The sequence below is a fragment of the Neofelis nebulosa genome, chromosome X (genome assembly GCF_028018385.1).
Source record: "Neofelis nebulosa isolate mNeoNeb1 chromosome X, mNeoNeb1.pri, whole genome shotgun sequence".
NCBI lineage: Eukaryota > Metazoa > Chordata > Mammalia > Carnivora > Felidae > Neofelis > Neofelis nebulosa.
The window spans coordinates 127,325,699-127,344,511 of NC_080800.1; the positions used below are offsets into that span (position 1 = coordinate 127,325,699).

General features: G+C 58.3%; 2 protein-coding genes across 4 annotated transcripts; both read left to right on the forward strand.

Moving 5' to 3' along the window:
• The first annotated feature begins 6,331 nt into the window (after positions 1-6,331).
• On the forward strand, positions 6,332-7,694 carry LOC131502559 (EKC/KEOPS complex subunit LAGE3-like). Of its 3 annotated transcripts, none has more exons than XM_058713370.1 (3): positions 6,332-6,730; positions 7,021-7,164; positions 7,362-7,694. In XM_058713370.1, exons 1-3 carry the CDS (start codon positions 6,351-6,353, stop codon positions 7,504-7,506), a joined length of 669 nt encoding a protein of 222 aa, XP_058569353.1. In that variant the 5' UTR covers positions 6,332-6,350; the 3' UTR covers positions 7,507-7,694. The 3 variants fall into 3 exon arrangements, with proteins under 3 accessions (XP_058569353.1, XP_058569355.1, XP_058569354.1); XM_058713372.1 differs by having other exon boundaries at positions 7,021-7,149; XM_058713371.1 differs by having other exon boundaries at positions 7,024-7,164.
• An 8,609-nt stretch (positions 7,695-16,303) lies between these two features.
• LOC131502523 (cancer/testis antigen 1-like) lies at positions 16,304-17,648 on the forward strand. The gene is made up of 3 exons (XM_058713305.1): positions 16,304-16,671; positions 16,998-17,126; positions 17,377-17,648. Exons 1-3 carry the CDS (start codon positions 16,409-16,411, stop codon positions 17,513-17,515), a joined length of 531 nt encoding a protein of 176 aa, XP_058569288.1. The 5' UTR covers positions 16,304-16,408; the 3' UTR covers positions 17,516-17,648.
• Positions 17,649-18,813: the final 1,165 nt, after the last annotated feature.

Here is an 18,813-nt window from a genome sequence, read left to right on the forward strand (position 1 = left end):
TTTTCTGAGCCACGGACCAATTCTCAACACATTTCAACGTCGAGGACTGAAATTTAACCCGGTACGTCTCTGACCAGCCTTGCCTTGTTCTTGATTCTAGAGGGAAAGCTTTCAACCTCTCACTGTTGCGTATGATGTCAGCTGTGGGTTTTGTCATATGTGGGCTTTGTGGTATTGAGCTATACAACTTCTCTGCCCCCATTCGTGGAGGGTTTTTATCATGGAAATACGTTCTATTTTGTCAAATGCGTTTTCTGCACCTAGGGAGATGATCATATGGTTTTTATCTTTCATTCTAACAATGCGGTGCTTCGTTTATAGACGTGCATGTGTTGAAAGATCCTTGTTTTCCGGCTGCAGGTTCCTCCTGCCCGTGCCTGGAGATGAGAGCTGCCTGCCCCGTAGACAGTGACAAAGAACAGGGCAGACAGAGACAGTCCGACGCTCAGGCTGAGGCGCTCTTTGGTGACATTGCTCATTGAAATGCTTCCACCAGCCACAGGCCGCTCTAGACACTGGCCACCTTCTTGCTGTGACACCCGCCTCCAGGACAAGGCAGCTGTGCCTTTACTTTCCTCACTTGTCCTGAGGACCTATTCGGAGACGCTCAGGTACAGATTCATAACTATAGAGTCGCGGCGTTCTCCACAGCTCAGTCTCTCTCTGCTGGCAGTGCTAATTCTCCCTCAGGCAAGGCTCTGTTCCTCCTCTCTCCATTTTAGAGACTCACCTCGTGCACCGGGGCGTCGCCCATTCCCCTCCTCAGCCACTCGGGTGCCTTGTACGTGGCCCCACTGTTGTGCTAAATAAGAGAGTCTTGGAGGGGAAGGCAAAGGGTAATGTACTTCATGTCCCCTCCCTGCCTCAGGGAGACCTCTTCCCCTTTTTGTTTTCCTCAAGGACCCTTGTCAGGACTTTAGGGAAGCAAGCAGCAGCGTAATAAACTGGAAAAACACTTTGGGGAAGGATGATACAAGTGAAGTGAGAGCCAACCACAAGGAGCTCTGAGAATTGTGGGTTCGGAACCTCAGGGAATGAGGCCTCTGATGACACGGGAGTATAGAATGGGCAGTGGGGCCGACCTAGCCAGCTGTCCCAGCGCTCTTCTCCACAGATCTGAATCAAGGCCGATAAGCCACAAAGCCTTACTCCGCAGGTATTATACATGACTATGTACATGCAAGTATAAAACTAAAACAAAAATTCTAACATGTTGACAGTAGTTAATGTCCTGAATAACGGGACATAATTTTTTTCTCCCATCGCCTAACTTGTCTTCTTCAATTGCCTTCTAGTACTTGAGTATCTGAATGTCAGAATCTCTCCCCCTACCTGAGAACAAAGGCGAGAATAGGAGAAGGCGTAGATGCTAAAAATAAACCCAGACATAGAATAGTAGCAGTTACCATTTAATCACCAAAAAAAAAAAAAAAAAAAAAAAAAAAAAAAAAAAATGTGGATCTGAAGCACCCAAGGGCCAGTATAGGCAAAAGATGCGGTCTCGGTAAGAAAACGGCAGCTGCTGCAGGAATCACTGTCATGTGGGGGGGACACAGAGTTGGGTCCAGCCACCTTTTCACTGCTGCGGCTTTGTAAAAAAGGGGGGCATGATGATCTGCATGGTCCGTATCACTAGGGAAAGCTGGCCAAGACAGGAGGTGATGGACATTTGGAGCTGGCCAGGGTCATCGGCAGTGAAGCGGCTACAAGGTAGGAAAAAATAAGTCAAGTCAGAGGGCAGGTGGGGCACATTCCCCGCTCCGCCCCTTCACACAGCAACGATCCTAGAGCACCACACTCCTTCCTTCGACTCACTCCTTTCCTGTTTCCCTGGTCTCCATTACAGCTCCCCCGGAATTGACCTTGTCCCTGGTCACCTGCCACCACCCTCTCCCTGGACCGTTCTAGAACTAACACAGTCAGGATGCTGCCGTTCACATTGAGCTCCTCCCGGACTGGCTCCTGGAGCTCCTCGTTTGGAGTCAGGAACCTGTGGGCAATCTCTGCATCCATGGCCGATGGGAAAGGTATAGTGAGGGTGCTGGTGGAGACTGGGTTAAGGCACCATCCACAGTACTAATTTTGCCTGTGCCTCAGGCCTCCTCGTCAGTGAGGCCTGCCTTCCCCACCCCAGGCTGACCCTCAGGCTGTCCACAACCTCCCACCCTATACAGCCAGGCCACCCTGGATAGCATTGTCCCTACCGCTTCAGTCCCATCAGGCGGTCCACCGCACTCCGCATCCTCTGTCAGCACAGGCCAAACCCGAGCCGATACCCTCCAGGTGCCCGGAGCTCCCTCCTGCTCCCCTTGCAACTCCACTTCCCCAAGTCTCCCCCCACACCCCACCCCGCCGCGCGCCAAACCACCTCCAGCCCATCCCCCTGCCGTCCAGCCCGCTGGGACTCCTTGAATAGGATACAACTGGAGCAGTCGGTTACCAGGACCTCTAGTGCCAGGTGCGGCATCTCCACCAGGACCTGGTGTGTAGGATGCCCGCTCCATTTGGAGAGCGCCACCAGAGGCGGCACCTACCTCTCCCACAATGCTGGTTCTTTCCGGATTGCTCAGGCCTCCGGGGTTGCTGGGACGGCCAGGGTCACAGGCACCACCCGAACCACCAGGGACTCTGGGGCCACTGACACCACGAGGTCCACCTGGCACACACTGGCCACCACCTGCTGCGCCCACCACCACGCCCACGGCACCTGTGCCTTCGTCTGCTGCCCTCACGGGGCCTCCACCAGCCACCTGAGGCCCAACTTTGAATCCTCCCACCCTCTCAAGGCATCACTGAAGGACAAAGCGCTCTCTCACAATGCTTCACCCCTTTACTCCACAATGCAATTCCGGATGCCCAGAGCAACTGTCCACACGGACCACTGGTCATGCCTCCTGACCTGTGATTGGTTCCCACCAAGCAGTCCCTTCTGTAGCCAATCAGTTCTCACTTATGAAGCTCCACCCCTTAGAGTGCCACGACACCCTAGTGCGTCTGCCCAAATGGGCACCCGAGTGGACGCGTCTGCCTGAACCAGCCGTGCCACGAGCCTTCGACGGCCCGCCAGCTGCGTTAGCCAGGAAGCCTCTGCCTGACACTACTCCCCACACGGTGGTGCGGCTCATGGTCCCCAGTGTCCATGCCCAAACAGACTGCCATGGCCCAACTCCTAAAGCCTCTGAGCACGTGACTGAGCTGTGGAGAACGCCGCGACTCTATAGTTATGAATCTGTACCTGAGCGTCTCCGAATAGGTCCTCAGGACAAGTGAGGAAAGTAAAGGCACAGCTGCCTTGTCCTGGAGGCGGGTGTCACAGCAAGAAGGTGGCCAGTGTCTAGAGCGGCCTGTGGCTGGTGGAAGCATTTCAATGAGCAATGTCACCAAAGAGCGCCTCAGCCTGAGCGTCGGACTGTCTCTGTCTGCCCTGTTCTTTGTCACTGTCTACGGGGCAGGCAGCTCTCATCTCCAGGCACGGGCAGGAGGAACCTGCAGCCGGAAAACAAGGATCTTTCAACACATGCACGTCTATAAACCCCGCCCTCGGCCGCCTCTCCAGCAGCTGCTGCCTCTCCAGCAGCTGCTCCCTCACCAATCGTCGCCACGCGCTGTGACGTGTGACCCCACTGCACCCACGCAAACCAGTCCTACCTCAGCTCCACCCCCTCCCACACCCCTAGCCCCTCCCCAGACCTCGTGGGAGGCCGCCACACACCACGGCCTGTTGTCCAGAGGGCCCTGTCTCTTCCTTGGGCTCAGTGTCCCCAGCACGTGGGGCTCCACGACCTCGCAGCGGTTCGTGGAGGGAGATGGGCCACAGCCCAGACGGACACGGCCCCGCACCCCGTCCCCTTCCCCGGTACAGGTAGACACACCAAAGCGGCCTTTGGAGGGGGCGACTGAGCACAGGTGCGGATCAGATCGGCGGTCTGGGAAGGTCACGAAGGGGCTCCCGCCGGGGGGCAAGCCTGCCAGTAGGAGGCAAGGAGGGAAGGGATGGCGACTGGAGCTAAAGTAGTTAGTGGCCATGGAGAACAGGGATGCGGTCGCATAGGAAAAACCACGATGCAAAAGGGAAATCACTAAAATCCCAACTTAGGAAGCTACTGTATATGTGCACGGAAATCCGGCCAACGGTAGCCTGAAGTGTAAATACCTCGTATCTCTGTGTGGTGGCATTGAGGGTGGTCCCCACTTCTTTTTTGTGTATTTCTCCCCCAAAACGTTCACAGTGACTTTACATGACCTTCAGCGTTTTCAATTCTTTGACGTCCTTGTGTGCGTGATCTCTACGCCCCACGGGATGCCGGCACTCACGACCCAGCGAGTGCTTCCACAAGTCAGGCTTGAGAGAGTAGATGATGCCATCCAGGGCGCCGGGCAGCAGCACTCCCCGCACCAACAGCACGACGAGGACCACGCAGGGGAAGGTAGCCGTGAAGTAAACGATCTGGGGCGGGGGGGGGGGGGGACCTGCTCAGAAGGGGCCCTGCGGCCCCGCCTCCCGACTTAGGGGCCCCCAGCCTCAGCAGGGGGGCAGGCGGGCCACACTCCCCCCACTGTGGTACGGTCCGCTCCGAGGTCAAGCGGGAGGCCAGCCTGCAGCCCCCCCTTCTACTCCTCAGAGCCTGGGCTCCTCCCGAAGGAAGCGGGGTACTCAGCTGGCCATCGGCCGCCCCCGCAAGGACAGGTCAGCTGTAGAGGGAGGGCGGAGGCAGGACGTTCCCCGGGTGGGGAGCAGGACATCGGCCTGGAGGCAGGTCCCGTGCCTCCTCTGGTTCTCTGCACAGGGGCAGGGTCCTGGGCAGGGCGGAGTGGACTGGGCCGGCCAGAGACAGAGGCGACAGCGAGGTGACCGAGAAGACCTCTGCCTCCCTCCCACCCTCAGCAGAGCAGGACAGGTAGGCAAGGGAGGGCCACGGGCCGGGTCCCCCCAGGCTGGCCGCAAAGCAGAGAGTGAGGAAGTAGTGAGTGAGGAAGAGAGGGAAATTGGGGCGGGAATACCCGACACAGGCAAGTTCAGCTGGCTGTCGCCTGGGCCTGTCCCCTCAGAACGGAAAGCGGCTGGGCTGGAGTTTGGAGGTTGCGGAGGACTACCCAGGCACGCGTGGGAAATCCACCGGGCTGGGTTCAAGGACCTGCCCCCGCCTCATGGCCTGGCCCGGTCACCTCGCCCCTGGGCGGAGACACCCCTTCTCCCCACCGGACATGCTGTCCCCACCCCTGCCATCATCACCCACCCCGACCCGCCCGCCTCCAGCTGTACCTTTCCTCTTGACTTGACCTCCTTGCAGACACAGAAGTAGGCCAGCCCCCAGCAGGCCGGCAGACACAGGGTCACCTCCCAGCTGAGGGACCCTGGCAACTCCAGGCCCCCCCCCCCGCCCCCCGAGAGCCACAAGACTTTGTTCCTGGGGGAGGGACAGCCCATCAGGGCTGCCGCAGCAGAGGCCAAAGCGACGGGGGAGCTGTCGCCGGGGCGGTGCTCCCCCGTGCCGCTGCCCTCGGGGCCAGCTGGGCCCCCCTGGGCCCCCGGGCCCCCGGCCCAAGCCCGCAGCCATTGCGGTGTGGGAGGCGGGAGTCTGGGAGCCCCAGGCCGGAGGCCGGTCACGCCCTCGGCGGTGTACCCTCCCCCAGGCTGGCAGGCACTAGGGGACTGACGGTGCCCGGGACCGAGAAGTGGTGAGGGAGCGAGGCCCGTCCATTCCAGCTCCCCTAGGGGCCGCGCGCGGGGCGTGCTCCCTGAGGACAGGCAGGGCCTGGGAGTGGCCCCTGCTCAGCATCCTGCTTCGGCCCCCCACCCCCCCGCCCGCCCTCGTGGACGGGTCCCGGCACACGCAGACCCGAGGCGTACGGGGAGCCCACAGACAGGGACAGGCACGGTGCTGCCCAGAAGCGCCTGAGCGCGGCCCACGCCTCGATGCCCAGGACCCGGGTGGGCGGCGGTCAGTTGGCTGCTCGCACGTGCGCCCGGCTGGCGCCTGCGCAGACACACGCTTGGGGGGAGGGGCGGGCCGGGCGGGGAAACAGTCAGGTGCCAGTGGCCTCACCGGAATGCTCTCGGGGACGCAGGAGACCGACAGTGACGTCACGCGTCGAGGGGCGAAGCTTCCGGAACCAGCCTCCATCTCCTCCGGGTCAGCGTCCACCGGATCCAGGCTCTGGGCCAACACAGCGAGGCCGGCTCGGTGGGAACCAGCTCCGCGGGGTCTGTCTGCGCAGGCGCCCTGGCCATCCCCGACAGCCTTGCGCGCCGAGGGGCCGGGCTTCGCGAGGCCTGCCGGGGGTCTCAGCGGTCCGCCGACACTGGGCGCAGCGTAGCGGTGGGCTCTGAGGAGGCCGGTGCGGCGGCCATGAGGGCCCCGGACGACGAAGCGGCCTCTCCGGCCCCGGACGACGGCGCGGAGGAAGTGGCGGTCACGCAGGCCCCTGACGAGGACGGCGCGGACGGCGCGGCGGTCACGCGGGCTCCCGAGGGTGGCGCGGAGGACGCGGGGGCAGCCCCACAGGCCTCCGACGGAGGCACGGACGGCCACGACCCCCAGCTTAGCCCCCGAGGTCCCGGTTGCCAGGGCAACTGCAGCCGCCACGATGGCGAGGGTGGCCCTGGCAGCAAGGGAGCAGTGGTCGAGGGGGCCTGCGCCCCTCCCCTGGCCGAACGGGCCCCGAGGGCCCTGGCCCCTGGTGGAGACGCAACGCCGGCGGCAGTGACCTCCTCAAGACTGCTGGAGTTGTATCCTTTCCGTGGAGCCTCTGTCTGGGCAGGGGCCGTGGCGGGGTGGCTGGGGAGCAGGGCGGCAGCCCGGGGACGGGACGGACGGGGGCGGGGGTGGGCAGCCTGGCGGGACAGGGACAGCCGGTGGCCGCGGGCCCCCAGGGTGGGGGAAGCGGCTCAGGGTGGGCAGAGGTGGCGGGAGGGAGCGCGAGTGTCCCGGGGGGTAGAAGCGGGCCTCTGAGTGGTCGGGAGGCTTCAGGCCATGGGAACTCCGGGAGCCCGTTGTGCCTTAACCGGGTGCCTCCCAGCAGGCTCACTGTGTCTTTCCGGTCGCCCCTGGAGGCAGAGATGGCCCGCAGGTCCCTGACTACACACGTCCAACGCCACCGAGGGTTGGCTCAGAAGGAGCTCTGCGTGAGGGGCAGCGCCCTGGCCGTGTGCGTCCTCCAAGAGTATGCGCGGGACGGGTGGGCGGTGGCGGCGGGTGCCGTGGTCGCATCTCTGCCTTCCGGTGCCGTCGTGGAGGCCCCGACACACGCGTTAGGTGGGAGGCGGGGGGTGGGGGGTTGTGTGGGGGAAGGGGCTGGTGCCCTGCACCTCCACAGCAGCTCTCCCCTTTAACCGGATTTCCCTCTTCCCTCACTTTTAGGAGATGGACTACTGAAAACCCCATCTTCTTCCGAGTTTCCGTCAACTCCTTCCTGGACCGGCTTCCCCTGGTGATAGGAAACATTCGCGCCTTGGGGTCCCGGCCTCCGCGACGCCTAGGCCCGGGAAAGGGGGCCGAGGCCTAACCTGGCAGCCCTCACTGGGCAAGGCACAGGGCGTTGACACTTGGCGTCCTCGCCACTTTATTATCGGGGGTCTAACGTCCTGCAGGTCTGGGCCTCGGTGGCTCTTGGCCCACTTCAGTTCCTTCCCTGCGCCTGGAGGGACGGGCGCTTACGTGTTTGTTACTGCACAACATGAAACTGAGCGACTCTTTTGTGTCCGAGTTTCTTCTCAGTTCCTGCGCCTCCACATTTTCTTACCTGTGTTCTGGTGTTGGAAGGGAGGTTCTGGGAATCGTAGTCCAGCAGCCCAAGCTTATCCAAGACGACTCAGGGAGAGGAAAATCGGGTCCTGTATTCAGCGGTAAAGACTGCTGACGTTTTGGAATACGTTCTTAGTTGTATTTACCCATTAAATGGATAACAACGTATAATGTATGCATTTTCCAGTTTAGCGTTAACTTTTCTCCGGATCCTTTTTTGTTTTGTTTTGTTTTTGTTTTTCCCCGTTGAACGTACTAGCTTTCCCACTCCCTAAGAACCCTTCAAAAACTGTTATCCAGGAGACACACAAATGTATTATTACATAATGTTGAGCAGTCCGGTCGTTCTCAGCTTTGCCCCTGTTATGGGTCGTGTGAGTCAATGGGATTCTTGAACAGAAGTCTTTGCGCGAACAGTTACTTCCTTCAGATCGTTTCCAAGAGGTAGAATTCCCGCGTTCTATAGCTTCTCGGCACACGAGTGCTCTCCAGAAAAGGCGCCCCGCCGCCACAAGTCTGGTCTCCCCGCACCACCAACCAGTAGGGTGGCTTCCTACCGAAGTAGAAGACTCCTTTTGTACCAGGGAAATAAGCACGGAAACACTAGAGTAGGAGTTTTGGGGCTTACTGGCCTTGTTTCCCATGAGCAAGGGAGTGGTGCCACAAGTGGCTACGGGTTTGGGGGCGGGGTGGGGGGTGGTTAGCTCCCTCTGAATAGCTTGTGTCTTGGAACCTCGCTAAACAGGAGTGCTAGCCTCACGAGGGTTCCCTCGGAGTTTCTACATGCATGGTCATGATCTCTGTAAGCAAACACGGTTTTGGTTCCTTCCTTTCCGGCCTTTCCGGGGCTACGGGGGCGGGGGGAAGGAACAGGCTGACACTGGACAGATGGGAAGCAAGAGCAGGAAGGCACATCGCAGAGAACCAAATCCTGGATCCAGCCATGCCTGAAGACAGAACTACCCGCCCCCCGCCCCCGCCACGATCGTTCAGTTACACACATCCAGAAACTCTCCCTTTGCTTAAGCCAACATGAATCTTTTTTTTCTTCTTTCTTTCTTTCTTTCTTTCTTTCTTTCTTTCTCTTTTTCTTTGAATGCTTTTATTTAGTTTTGAGAGCAAGACAGAGACAGCGTGAGCGGGGAAGGGGCAGAGAGACAGAGAGGGAGACACAGAATCTGAGGCAGACTGCAGGCTCTGAGCTGTCAGCACAGAGCTCGACGCAGGGCTCAAACCCACGAACTGTGAGATCGTGACCTGAGCCGAAGTCAGACCTTCAACCGACTGAGCCACCCAGGCACCCCCGTCGTGAATACTTTTTATTGCTTTTCTTTTTGTCTTTCTTCACTTGCAATAGAAAAGTCTTGTCCTTTGGGGCGCCTGGGTGGCTCAGTCGGTTAAGCGTCCGACTTCGGCTCAGGTCACGATCTCGCGGTCCGTGAGTTCGAGCCCCGCGTCGGGCTCTGTGCTGACTGCTCAGAGCCTGGAGCCCGTTTCAGATTCTGTGTCTCCCTCTCTCTCTGCCCCTCCCCCGTTCATGCTCTGTCTCTCTCTGTCTCAAAAATAAATAAATGTTAAAAAAAATTTTTTTTTTTTTAAAAAAGAAAAGTCTTGTCCTTTATTGAATTGAGGAACCGTAGGTTTTCTTGTCACTTCACCTGAGAACGTGGCTCTCCTTTCTTTTAACAGAGAAACTGGGCTCTTTAAGTTCACAAAGGCATTGGCTCCTAGCTGGTAGGCCTTCAAGCCGTATGGTGGTAGAGTCTTCTGTGGGTAAGAGTCCAGAGAGGGAGGGGAGGGGCTGCAAGGGGCAGCTGGAGGAAAGGGACAAAGAGAAGGGGCACTGGGACCCACCCTTTCCGGATAGGGCTCCCAAGACTGGCCCGGAATTGTGGGGCCAGATCGTCAAGAGACCGGAACTTAGTGTGAGCCTCCCTCCCTCTCCCAGCAAAGCCCAGAGTTAGGCCACCGCCCTGGCCCCACAGACGGACTGCTGAAGGTGCCGGGCGGCCTTAACACGTCAGTCAGGTCACAAAACAAGTCGATTCCAACGCGTCCCCGGGCTCCCCTCCCAGAGACTAAGCCAGAGCCCTTCCCCGAGGCCCGCCGAGTCAGATGTGTTCCGGCCCGCATCTTCCACGGCCTCCTTCCCTCCCCTCTCCACCTTGCTCACTCGGATCCAGCCACACTGGCCTCCTCCCTTCTCTGAAACACACCAGGCCCAGGCCTGCCTCGGGACCCCTGCACTGCCTCTTCCCTGCCTGGAACTCTCTTCCCCCGGGGTTCCATCTGGCCCACTCAAATAGCATTCCTGGCCGCTCTCCTTAAGGTTGCGTCCCACGCTCTCCCCACCTGCATTACTTTCACAGGTGTCGGGGGGTAAGAAGCAGGTGGGCCCGTCAGCATGGAGGTGCACCTGCGGCAGCAAAGGGTCGTGGGACACGAAGGAAGGAGTTTGGGTGCCGTCGATGACCCTAGGGAGTCTTGAACGGAGCGGGACGGGATGCAACTTACGTCTTATCAGGTTCCCAGTGCCTGCTGCGCTGGGAAGGGGACGAGGGCAGGCAGGACAGAAGTGGGGAGACTGGCACGCAGGCGAGAGACCCCCAGGCTGCGGCCAGTGGAGGTGGGGAGAAGGGAACGGGTTCCGATTGGATCTTGACGGGAGAGCCACCGGGGTTTGCTGACACGGATCGGATCGGACGTGGCCCTGGACCTCCTCAGATGCGCGGGACCCCTGCAACGGGTCACCCTTCCTCCCACCAAGGGAGCCCAGCTCCTCCAGAGTCCAACAGCCTCCCCACCTGCTTCCCTGCTCGCCGACCACCCACCTGCCACACACTGCCACCGTTTTCCCGACGTTTAATTCAGGAACAAGGTTCCAGGAACAACGACAAAGAAGCTCATGCCAAAACAGAGGGGACAGCTGGGTTTCCGGGACCACGCGCCGGGGCCAGATTCCTCGGAGGGGGAAGAGGGAACAGAGGGGTAAGGCACTGCCGCCTCGGCCACTCGGGGCGGGCGCAGGACAGGGCAGCGGGGGTGAGGGGTCCGGGCCGAGCGGGCACCACGCCGAGGAAGCTGGGCGCTCGGGCCTGGAGAAGGAGACTTCCAGAGCCCCCAGGCCCACGTGGGGCCCTGGCACGAACCCGCTCATAGCTCCCCAGGTGCTGGGGACAGGGCGCCCGAGAAAGGTACGGTCCGACCCCCGAGAAGTCCGGAGGGGATGCCGGGACCCAGCCGCGGGGAGACCCCTGGGCGCAGCCACAGTCTGGGGATGGCTTCGCCGCATCACCCTGGGCGGCCCCCTCCTCGCCATCAAGTGCTGCTGGTGTCGGGGGCCCCTGCTCGGACCCGGCGGGGCCGGCCACGGCCAGGGGCAGGTGCCAGAGGCGAGGCTGAGGCTGACCGTGCCACCAAGGAGCCAGGACGACCCAAGGACAGAAGGGGCGTGAGGTTGTCCACATCCCAGAGAAGGGGCACGTGGTGACAGACGGACACGGTGAGGTGCAGATAAATTAAATCAATAGGTGGTTGGGGGTATAAACAGGAAGAGGGGGCAGGGGCTGGCACGACCCGGGGGCACGAGGGTAGGAGGGCGGGGATATTGCTGCTGCCAGGGTCAGGACCCTTGGTCCTGTCACCACCGCCCCCACGCAGGGCCCAAAGAAAGGCACTAATGAGGGGGCCCGGGTGTGCGCAGGGCACGAGAGACCGGTGACCACCCCATCCCCGCCCCCGTGCCACCCGATCCAGGGCTCGGCCCCGAGGTCACCTCAGGCCTGGGACGCCCCCTCCTCACCGGTTCCGCCACCCTTAGCTGTTGCCGCACACGAGGCTGATGGTCTGTTCCAGGTTTTGCCGCAACTTAGGCTTCCGACAGGAGGCGTCTCGGTCCAGAGCGGTGAGGACCTGGGGGAGGAGGGCCCCCCCGGAGCCGGGCTGGCGAGGAGGGGCCGCTCCCTCCCTTGCCAAGCCGTCCTCCCCTGCCTGAGCTCTTCTGTCCCTCCTGCGTCCACGCGCCCCGCTCTCTGCGGGTCCCCGGCACGTGGGAAGGGCTGCAGCCCCCCACCTCTGCACACGCTGCGACTTGGCCACCCCGAAGCCACCGCCTTCTCTGCTCGGCGGCCACAGTGCGGCCCTTCCCGGGAGTGGTTTGGACCCGCTGTCCCCAAACGCCCCGTCCCCTCCTGGCCCACACCCCACACCCCATCTCCCCAACCCCTCCTGAACCCCAACCCCGCACCTCATCTCCCCGACCCCTACTGACCCGGAATCTGCACCCAACCTCCAGGTCCCCTCCTGACCCCCACCCCGCACCTAATTCCCCAACCTCTCCTGATCCGGAATCTGGACCCAACCTCCAGGTCCCCTCCTGTACCCCACCCCGCACCCAATGTCGCCATCCCCTCCGGACCCCCATCTGCACCCCGCACCCGATCACCTTGTCCCATCCTGACCCCCACCCGCCACCCGAATTTCCCGGCCCCTCCTGACCCACTCTGCATCCAATCTCCACGTCCCCTCCTGACCCCCACCCCGAACCCCAAATCCCCATCCACTCCCGATCCGGAATCTGCACCCAACCTCCAGATCCCACCTGACCCCCACCCTGCACCCAATCTCGCCATCCCCTCCTGACTCCCACTGACACCCCGCACCCGATCACCTGGTCCCTTCCTTTCCCCCACCCGACACCCGAATTTCCCGGTCTGTCCTGACCCCACCCCGCACCCAAGCCCCATCCCCTCCTGAACCCCAACCCCACACCTGATCTCCCTATCTGCTACTGACTTGGAATCTGCACCCAACCTCTGCGTCCCCTCCTGACCCCCACTCCTGCCAAGCACCCGATCACTTCGTTCTCTCTTGTCCCCCACCGCCACCCTGCACCTGACTTCCCCGTCCCCTCCTGACTCTTACCCTGAACCCGATCTCCCTCTCACCCCCCGACCCCCACGCCACACCCGACCTCCCCATCCAATCCTGATCCCCACCCCTACCTGGCACCCGATCTCCATGACTCCTCCTCACACCCACCCCTCCACCCACCTTGCTGGACACTCGTGACTCCCACTCCACACCTGATATTCCTGTGTCCTCCTGACCCCCACCCTACCCCCCATCCAACCTCCTCCATCCTCTTGACCCCCACTGCCCACTCAACCTCCCCGCCCCACCTGTCCCCCACCCCACACCAAAACTCGTCATCCCCTCCTGACCCCAACCGCCACCCCGCACCCGATCACCTCGTCCCCTCCTGACCCCGATCCCATACCGCACCCGATGTCCCATCCTTTCCTGACACCCACCCCGCACCAGACCTCCTTGTCTTCTCCTGACTCCCACCCAACCGAAACCCGAATTTCCCGGCCCCTCCTGACACCACCCCGCACCCAACCTCCCATCCCCTCCTGACCCCCACCCTGCACCCCAATTCCCCATTGACTCCTGACCCAGAATCTGCATCCATCCTCCACTTCCCCTCCTGACCCCTGCTCCTACCAAGCACCCGATCACTTTGTCCCCTCGTGTCCCCACTGCCAACCCGCACCCGACTTCCCCATCCCCTCCTGACACCCACCCCGCACCAGACCTCCTTGCCCTCCCTTGAGCCTTTTGATCCCTTCCTCTATACTAAAACGAGGTAGGTCCAGCATTTCTAACCTGTTCATGGTGAGCCGCCTTTAGGTCCATGTTGCAGCCAAACAAACAAACAAACAAACAAACAAACCTTTAGAGACCTTTCTAATTCCTGGAGATGCAATATTAAATGAAGGATGTCTGCTTAGCGAGCCCACATCAATAAATTTGGCCCGATCCAACTTTATGTCCCTTCCACCATTGTCCCACACCCTCAGTATCTATTCCCACACGTGTTCCCCAGATTTCTGTCTGTATAAATTAGAAAAGTCAAGTCATTCTTTTGGAGTGGAACATACCTCCTCATGTGTCACCCTTTGTAACTTGCCTGTAGGGGCCTGCTGGGACTTGAGTCTACTTATAGGTCTAGAAGCAAAAAGGGGTGGTGGGGGTAGGTCCTGAAGAGAATCAGCATTATCTTGCATGGCAACTGCCTCGGGGAGGCCATTATGGTTTCCTTGGGCAATGTGTGGTTAGTCCCCTCAGAGGCGGGTGGAGAGGCCTATACCACTGTCAGCTAGGAGGCTGCTGCCACTGGGGGTAAATAGGCCACTTCTTCTGGGGATGGGGAGGCCATTTCCACTGGTAAAGAAGACTCATCAGAATTTAGGGGCCCAGTGGGGCACCTGGGTGGCTCAGTTGGTTAAGTGTCCGACTTCGGCTCAGGTCATGATCTCGCAGTCCGTGGGTTTGAGCCCCTCATCAGGCTCCGTGCTGACAGCTCAGAGCCTGGAGCCTGCTCCGGATTCTGTCTCCCTCTCTCTCTGCCCCTCCCCCGCTCACACTCTGTCATTCTCTCCCAAAAATAAATAAATAAATAAATAAACAAACAACCAAACAAACAAACCATCAAACATTAAAAAAAAAAAAGAATTTAGGGGCTCAATGCCCCCAGCTTCAGCAGTGTCTTCATGTAGTCTCCATCTCAACTTAGAGGATCCCATTGTTTCCCAATCAATGGCCTCAGTTTCACAGCAGGCACGCTTCAAGTCTGGGAGTTCAACTTGCATTATAGTTCAGTTAGTTGCACTTAGGTTCTGCATTTGAATTTTCAGCAGTTTTGGCTCTGTGGCTACAGAACGTTAGGATTTCTTAAAGGGCACACATAGAAGCCCCTAGGCCAGTGATGTGGTGTTTGAGCTGGGAATTCAAATCTCTGAGCTCATCCTTCCATTTAACCACGTTCCCAAACCACATTAGGAGCTACCAACCAATGTCATTATATTTGTTAGTTTTCCAAAGAGGTTCAAAAGTATCATAGAAGAGTCACCCAGCTCCTTGTTTCTTATAAGTAGTTGATTAGGAGTAGCCAGTGCATGTATTTTGCATATCTCTATCAGCTTATGTCACAGGCTACCAGTGTTCTCTTTGCTACCAGAAACAGTCATGAGCATCTTTAAATCTAATCAGATTGGAGCCAATTCCAGAAACCTCGGAACCAATTCCGAGAACCCATCCTTAAAATTCTGTTCCTCTAGAACCACTCCTGGTACCAAATCTGTATTAGTCAGGGTTTTCCAGAGAAGCCAAGCCAACAGATAATTCATTCATTCAGATTAGATGATAGATAGATAGATAGATAGATAGATGATAGATAGATAGATAGATAGATAGGATAGATGAGAATGGAAGCTGAGTGGTCCCATGACCTGCTGCGGGCAAGCTGAGCGGGAGACCCGGCAAAGCTGATGGTGTAATTCAGCCTGAGTCTGAAGGTCTGAGAACCAAGGGAGCTGGTAGCAGTGTAAATGCCAGTCCCAGGGGGCAGGACAAGGTGAGATGTGATGTCACAGCTCAACAGTGAGGCAGAGGAAAGGCCTGGGGAAGAGACCAAATTCCTCCTTCATTCCTCCACTTTTTGTTTCATTCGGGCTCTCAGTGGATTGGACGATGCCTGCTCAACATTGGGGGTCTACTTTACTGAGTCCACAGAGTCAAACGCTCATCCCATCCGGAAGTACCCTTGCAGACACACCCAGAAATAACGTTCTGTCAGGGTACCCTATGCCCAGGCAAGCTGATACATAGAATTAGCCATCGAACCCAGTGAATGAGCTGCTTTTAGGAGCGTGACCTCAGCATGCATATAGTCACCACTCTTTGACACAGGTGACTGCCCAGTGGGACTGTGTACTGCACAGAGTATCTGCCTTTCTCTGTATAGAATGGGGGCCAAAACCATAAGTGACAAAGAAACCATCTATAACCGACTATGTCAAAATGTAAACGTTTTGTTCTGCAAACAGTACCAATCAAGAAAGTGAGAAGACAACCCATAAAATGGGCGAATGTATTTTAAAATCACGTTTGATAAGGGACTTCTATCCAGAACATATCAATAGCTCTTGCAACCGAGGAATGCCGTTATTCTTAGAAACGGGAAAGTTTGAGATTGGCAGACACTTTGTAAAACGATCCAACTTCCCTCAGCTTGCCACCCTCCACCCGCCATGTATCGATGGGGCAATTTAGACGCACCGAGGGACCGCAGGGATACCGGCAGATTCTTTCCCTCAGTGCACACTTCTCCAAGTCCTAACCATGGTGGCCAGTGTCCCCACAAAGCTAAGGCAGCCACGTCTTGACCGCATTACCCGTGCCACATTTGCCCCTTTTTCTGTCCCCCTTTGTTTGGCGTCACTCCACCTTCCGCCAACCCCACGCTCCTGCTCTAACCCTCCGTCCAGAATAGGAGGGGCCTGTTTGCCCAGGCGCGCGAGGGAGACTGAGTTGCGTCGCGTACTAGGGGCGGGGCTTCGTCAGGGAGCCCTGGCTCTCCAGCGCTGCCGACGACGACGACGGCGGGGTCTCCCTGGCGGCCCGTGGGCAGTCGGGCCAGCTTGGCGGGAACCAATCCCATGCCAGAAACCTCACCAGAGGTCGGTCTGCGCAGGCGCCCTGGGTATCCCCAGCAGCCTTGCGCACGGAGGGGCGGAGCTTCGTGAAGCAGTCCCAGCGCCTCAGCGGTCGGCGGGGCGCGCGGTTTAGCGGCGGCCTCTGAGCGGGCGGGTGTGGGGGCCATGCAGGCCCCGGGCGACGGCGCGGACGGCGCGGACGGCGCGGACGGCGCGCAGATCCTGGACGACGGCGCCGGTGGTGCGACGGGTAGTGCTGGCTCGTCCAGTGGCCCCGGAAATCCCGGAGGCCGGGACGGCACCGCGAGGTCGGGCACCGTGGCTGGGGAAGCTCCCCAGGTCGAGGGGGCATGGCCCGGCCCAAGGCAGGGGGAAGAGGCTTCGGCCTCGGCCTCCGGGGAAGCCTCAGAAAAGCAAGTGTTGGAATTGTATCCTTTCCAAGGAGCTCCCGAGGTCGGGGGGCAGTGGGGAATGGCCGGGAGGGGAGGCAGGTGGGGGCCCCGGTGGATGGGCGGGAGAGGTGTCGGGGACTTGCGGGGGCACAGAAGGGAGGTGGGGGTGGGGGTGGGGGTGGGGGGGCCGAGGGAGGCTGGAGGAGGCAGCTGGGGGTGCCGTGATGCACGTTTCCCGAAGGGGCGGCCGAGGTGGTCTTGGGTGGCCCTAAGGGCGGTCCGGGGGAAGGCGGGCCTCCGATGGGCAAGGAAGCCTCCTCCATGAGGTCCACCCAGATATGCCTTAACCGAATGTCCACCAGTGCCCTCACGGTGCCTTTCCTGTGTTACGTGGATGCGGAGCTGACCTACCAGTACCTGACCTCGAGTGCCGAATGCTACCACGAAGCGGTTCACACGGAGCTCACGGTGATTGGCAGTGACTTGTTTATGTAAGTTCTAGAAGGGGCTGGCGGGAGGCAGTGGGGAGCTGAGGTAACCTCTGCCCGACGGCCACTTCGGTTGGAGACGTGCAGACACCAAGGGCTTGGTCTAAGGAGGCACATGGGGCCCCGGGTCTGTGGCAGCCTCAGGGGTTGCTCTAAGGGAGACACGGAGGAGTAACCTTGAGGGGGGAGATTGGAGTGAGGAGGGCCAGGAGTTCTCAAATCTAAAGTGATTTCCTTTTCCCCTTACTTTTAGCCGACTAACTGCTGAAGACCCTGTCCTCCTGCAGATTTCCACCGCCTCCTTGCTCAACCAGCTTTCCATGGTGGTGCAGACCATGCAGCACTTGGTGCCCGCGATTTTTTCTAGGCCTCGGCCTGGAAAAGGGGGCTGAGTCCATGACAGTATCCAGTGGAAGGCCATGTGCCCTTCCCCAGGGGCATGACCTTTGCAGTAGTTGCCGCTTTATTTCTGGGGCTTAGTTATTTGCCTGTACTGGCCCGTGGGTGCTCTGTGGCCACTTGTTTTGATTGCTGCTTAAAGAATACAGATAATAAAACTGAGTTAATGTTCCGTATCTGAGTTTCTTTTCAGCACCCAGATTTTCTTCCACGTGTCCTCAGGTTGGAGGGGAGGTTCTGGTTCTAGTACTCTAGTACAAGGCAATCGAATACAATTGACGAAATGAAAGGAAATTAAGATTGCTTGGGTCCTGTCATTCAACATTGACAACTGTCAGGATTTCAGAATACTCTCGTAGCTTTAGGGTTGTAGGAATACGTTAAATGTGTAACAGTCGTAGCAAGGAGTAAGCTTCTTCAAGTTTAGCCTCAGTTTTTTTTTTTTCCCTGAAACATTTTTGGGCTTTCCCTCTGTCTAAAACTTCTTCAAAAATATCTTATTGCATGGATACGTACAAGATGTATTATGATGCATTTGTTCAACACTTCAGTTTTTCGCAAGTTTTTTCCTATTACACATAATGTTTTGGTGGGATTCTTGCATATAAGTCTCTGCGTGAATGGCTGTTTTCTTAAGATGGATTCCAAGAGGCAGATCTATCATACAGAATGGCTCTCCAGAAAATGTGCCAGAATTCTGGCACCAGCAGAATGGTGGTTTCCCCGCATCCCTGTCGTGGCTGGATCTGTTTTCTGCCACAAGAAGAAACTCAGTTTGGGTGCAGCCACTCTGGAAAACAGTGTGGAGGTTCCTCAGAAAATTAAAAATAGACCTACCCTATGACCCAGCGGTAGCACTGCTAGGAATTTACCCAAGGGATACGGGAATACTGATGCATAGGGGCCGTTGTACCCCAATGTTTATAGCAGCACTCTCAACAATAGCCAAAGTATGGAAAGAGCCTAAATGTCCATCAACTGATGAATGGATAAAGAAATTGTGGTTTGTGTACACAATGGAGTACTACGTGGCTCCATTGAGAAAGAATGAAAACTGGCCTTTTGTAGCAACGTGGATGGAACTGGAGAGTGTGATGCTAAGTGAAATAAGCCATACAGAGAAAGACAGATACCATATGGTTTCACTCTTATGTGGATCCTGAGAAACGTAACAGAAACCCATGGGGGAGGGGAAGGAAAAAAAAAAAGAGGTTAGGGTGGGAGGGAGCCAAAGCATAAGAGACTCTTCAAAACTGAGAACAAACTGAGGGTTGATGGGGGTGGGAGGGAG

What these genes read in the sequence shown, in the direction of transcription:
- LOC131502559 (XM_058713370.1), top strand. Translation starts at nt 6,351, where the DNA reads ATGAGGGCCCCGGACGACGAAGCGGCCTCTCCGGCCCCGGACGACGGC. An exon ending in TCCTCAAGACTGCTGGAGTT is followed by an intron (nt 6,731 to 7,020) that starts GTATCCTTTCCG and finishes GGTGCCTCCCAG; the next exon opens with CAGGCTCACTGTGTCTTTCC. An exon ending in GCCGTGTGCGTCCTCCAAGA is followed by an intron (nt 7,165 to 7,361) that starts GTATGCGCGGGA and finishes CCTCACTTTTAG; the next exon opens with GAGATGGACTACTGAAAACC.
- LOC131502523 (XM_058713305.1), top strand. Translation starts at nt 16,409, where the DNA reads ATGCAGGCCCCGGGCGACGGCGCGGACGGCGCGGACGGCGCGGACGGC. An exon ending in GAAAAGCAAGTGTTGGAATT is followed by an intron (nt 16,672 to 16,997) that starts GTATCCTTTCCA and finishes AATGTCCACCAG; the next exon opens with TGCCCTCACGGTGCCTTTCC. An exon ending in ATTGGCAGTGACTTGTTTAT is followed by an intron (nt 17,127 to 17,376) that starts GTAAGTTCTAGA and finishes CCTTACTTTTAG; the next exon opens with CCGACTAACTGCTGAAGACC.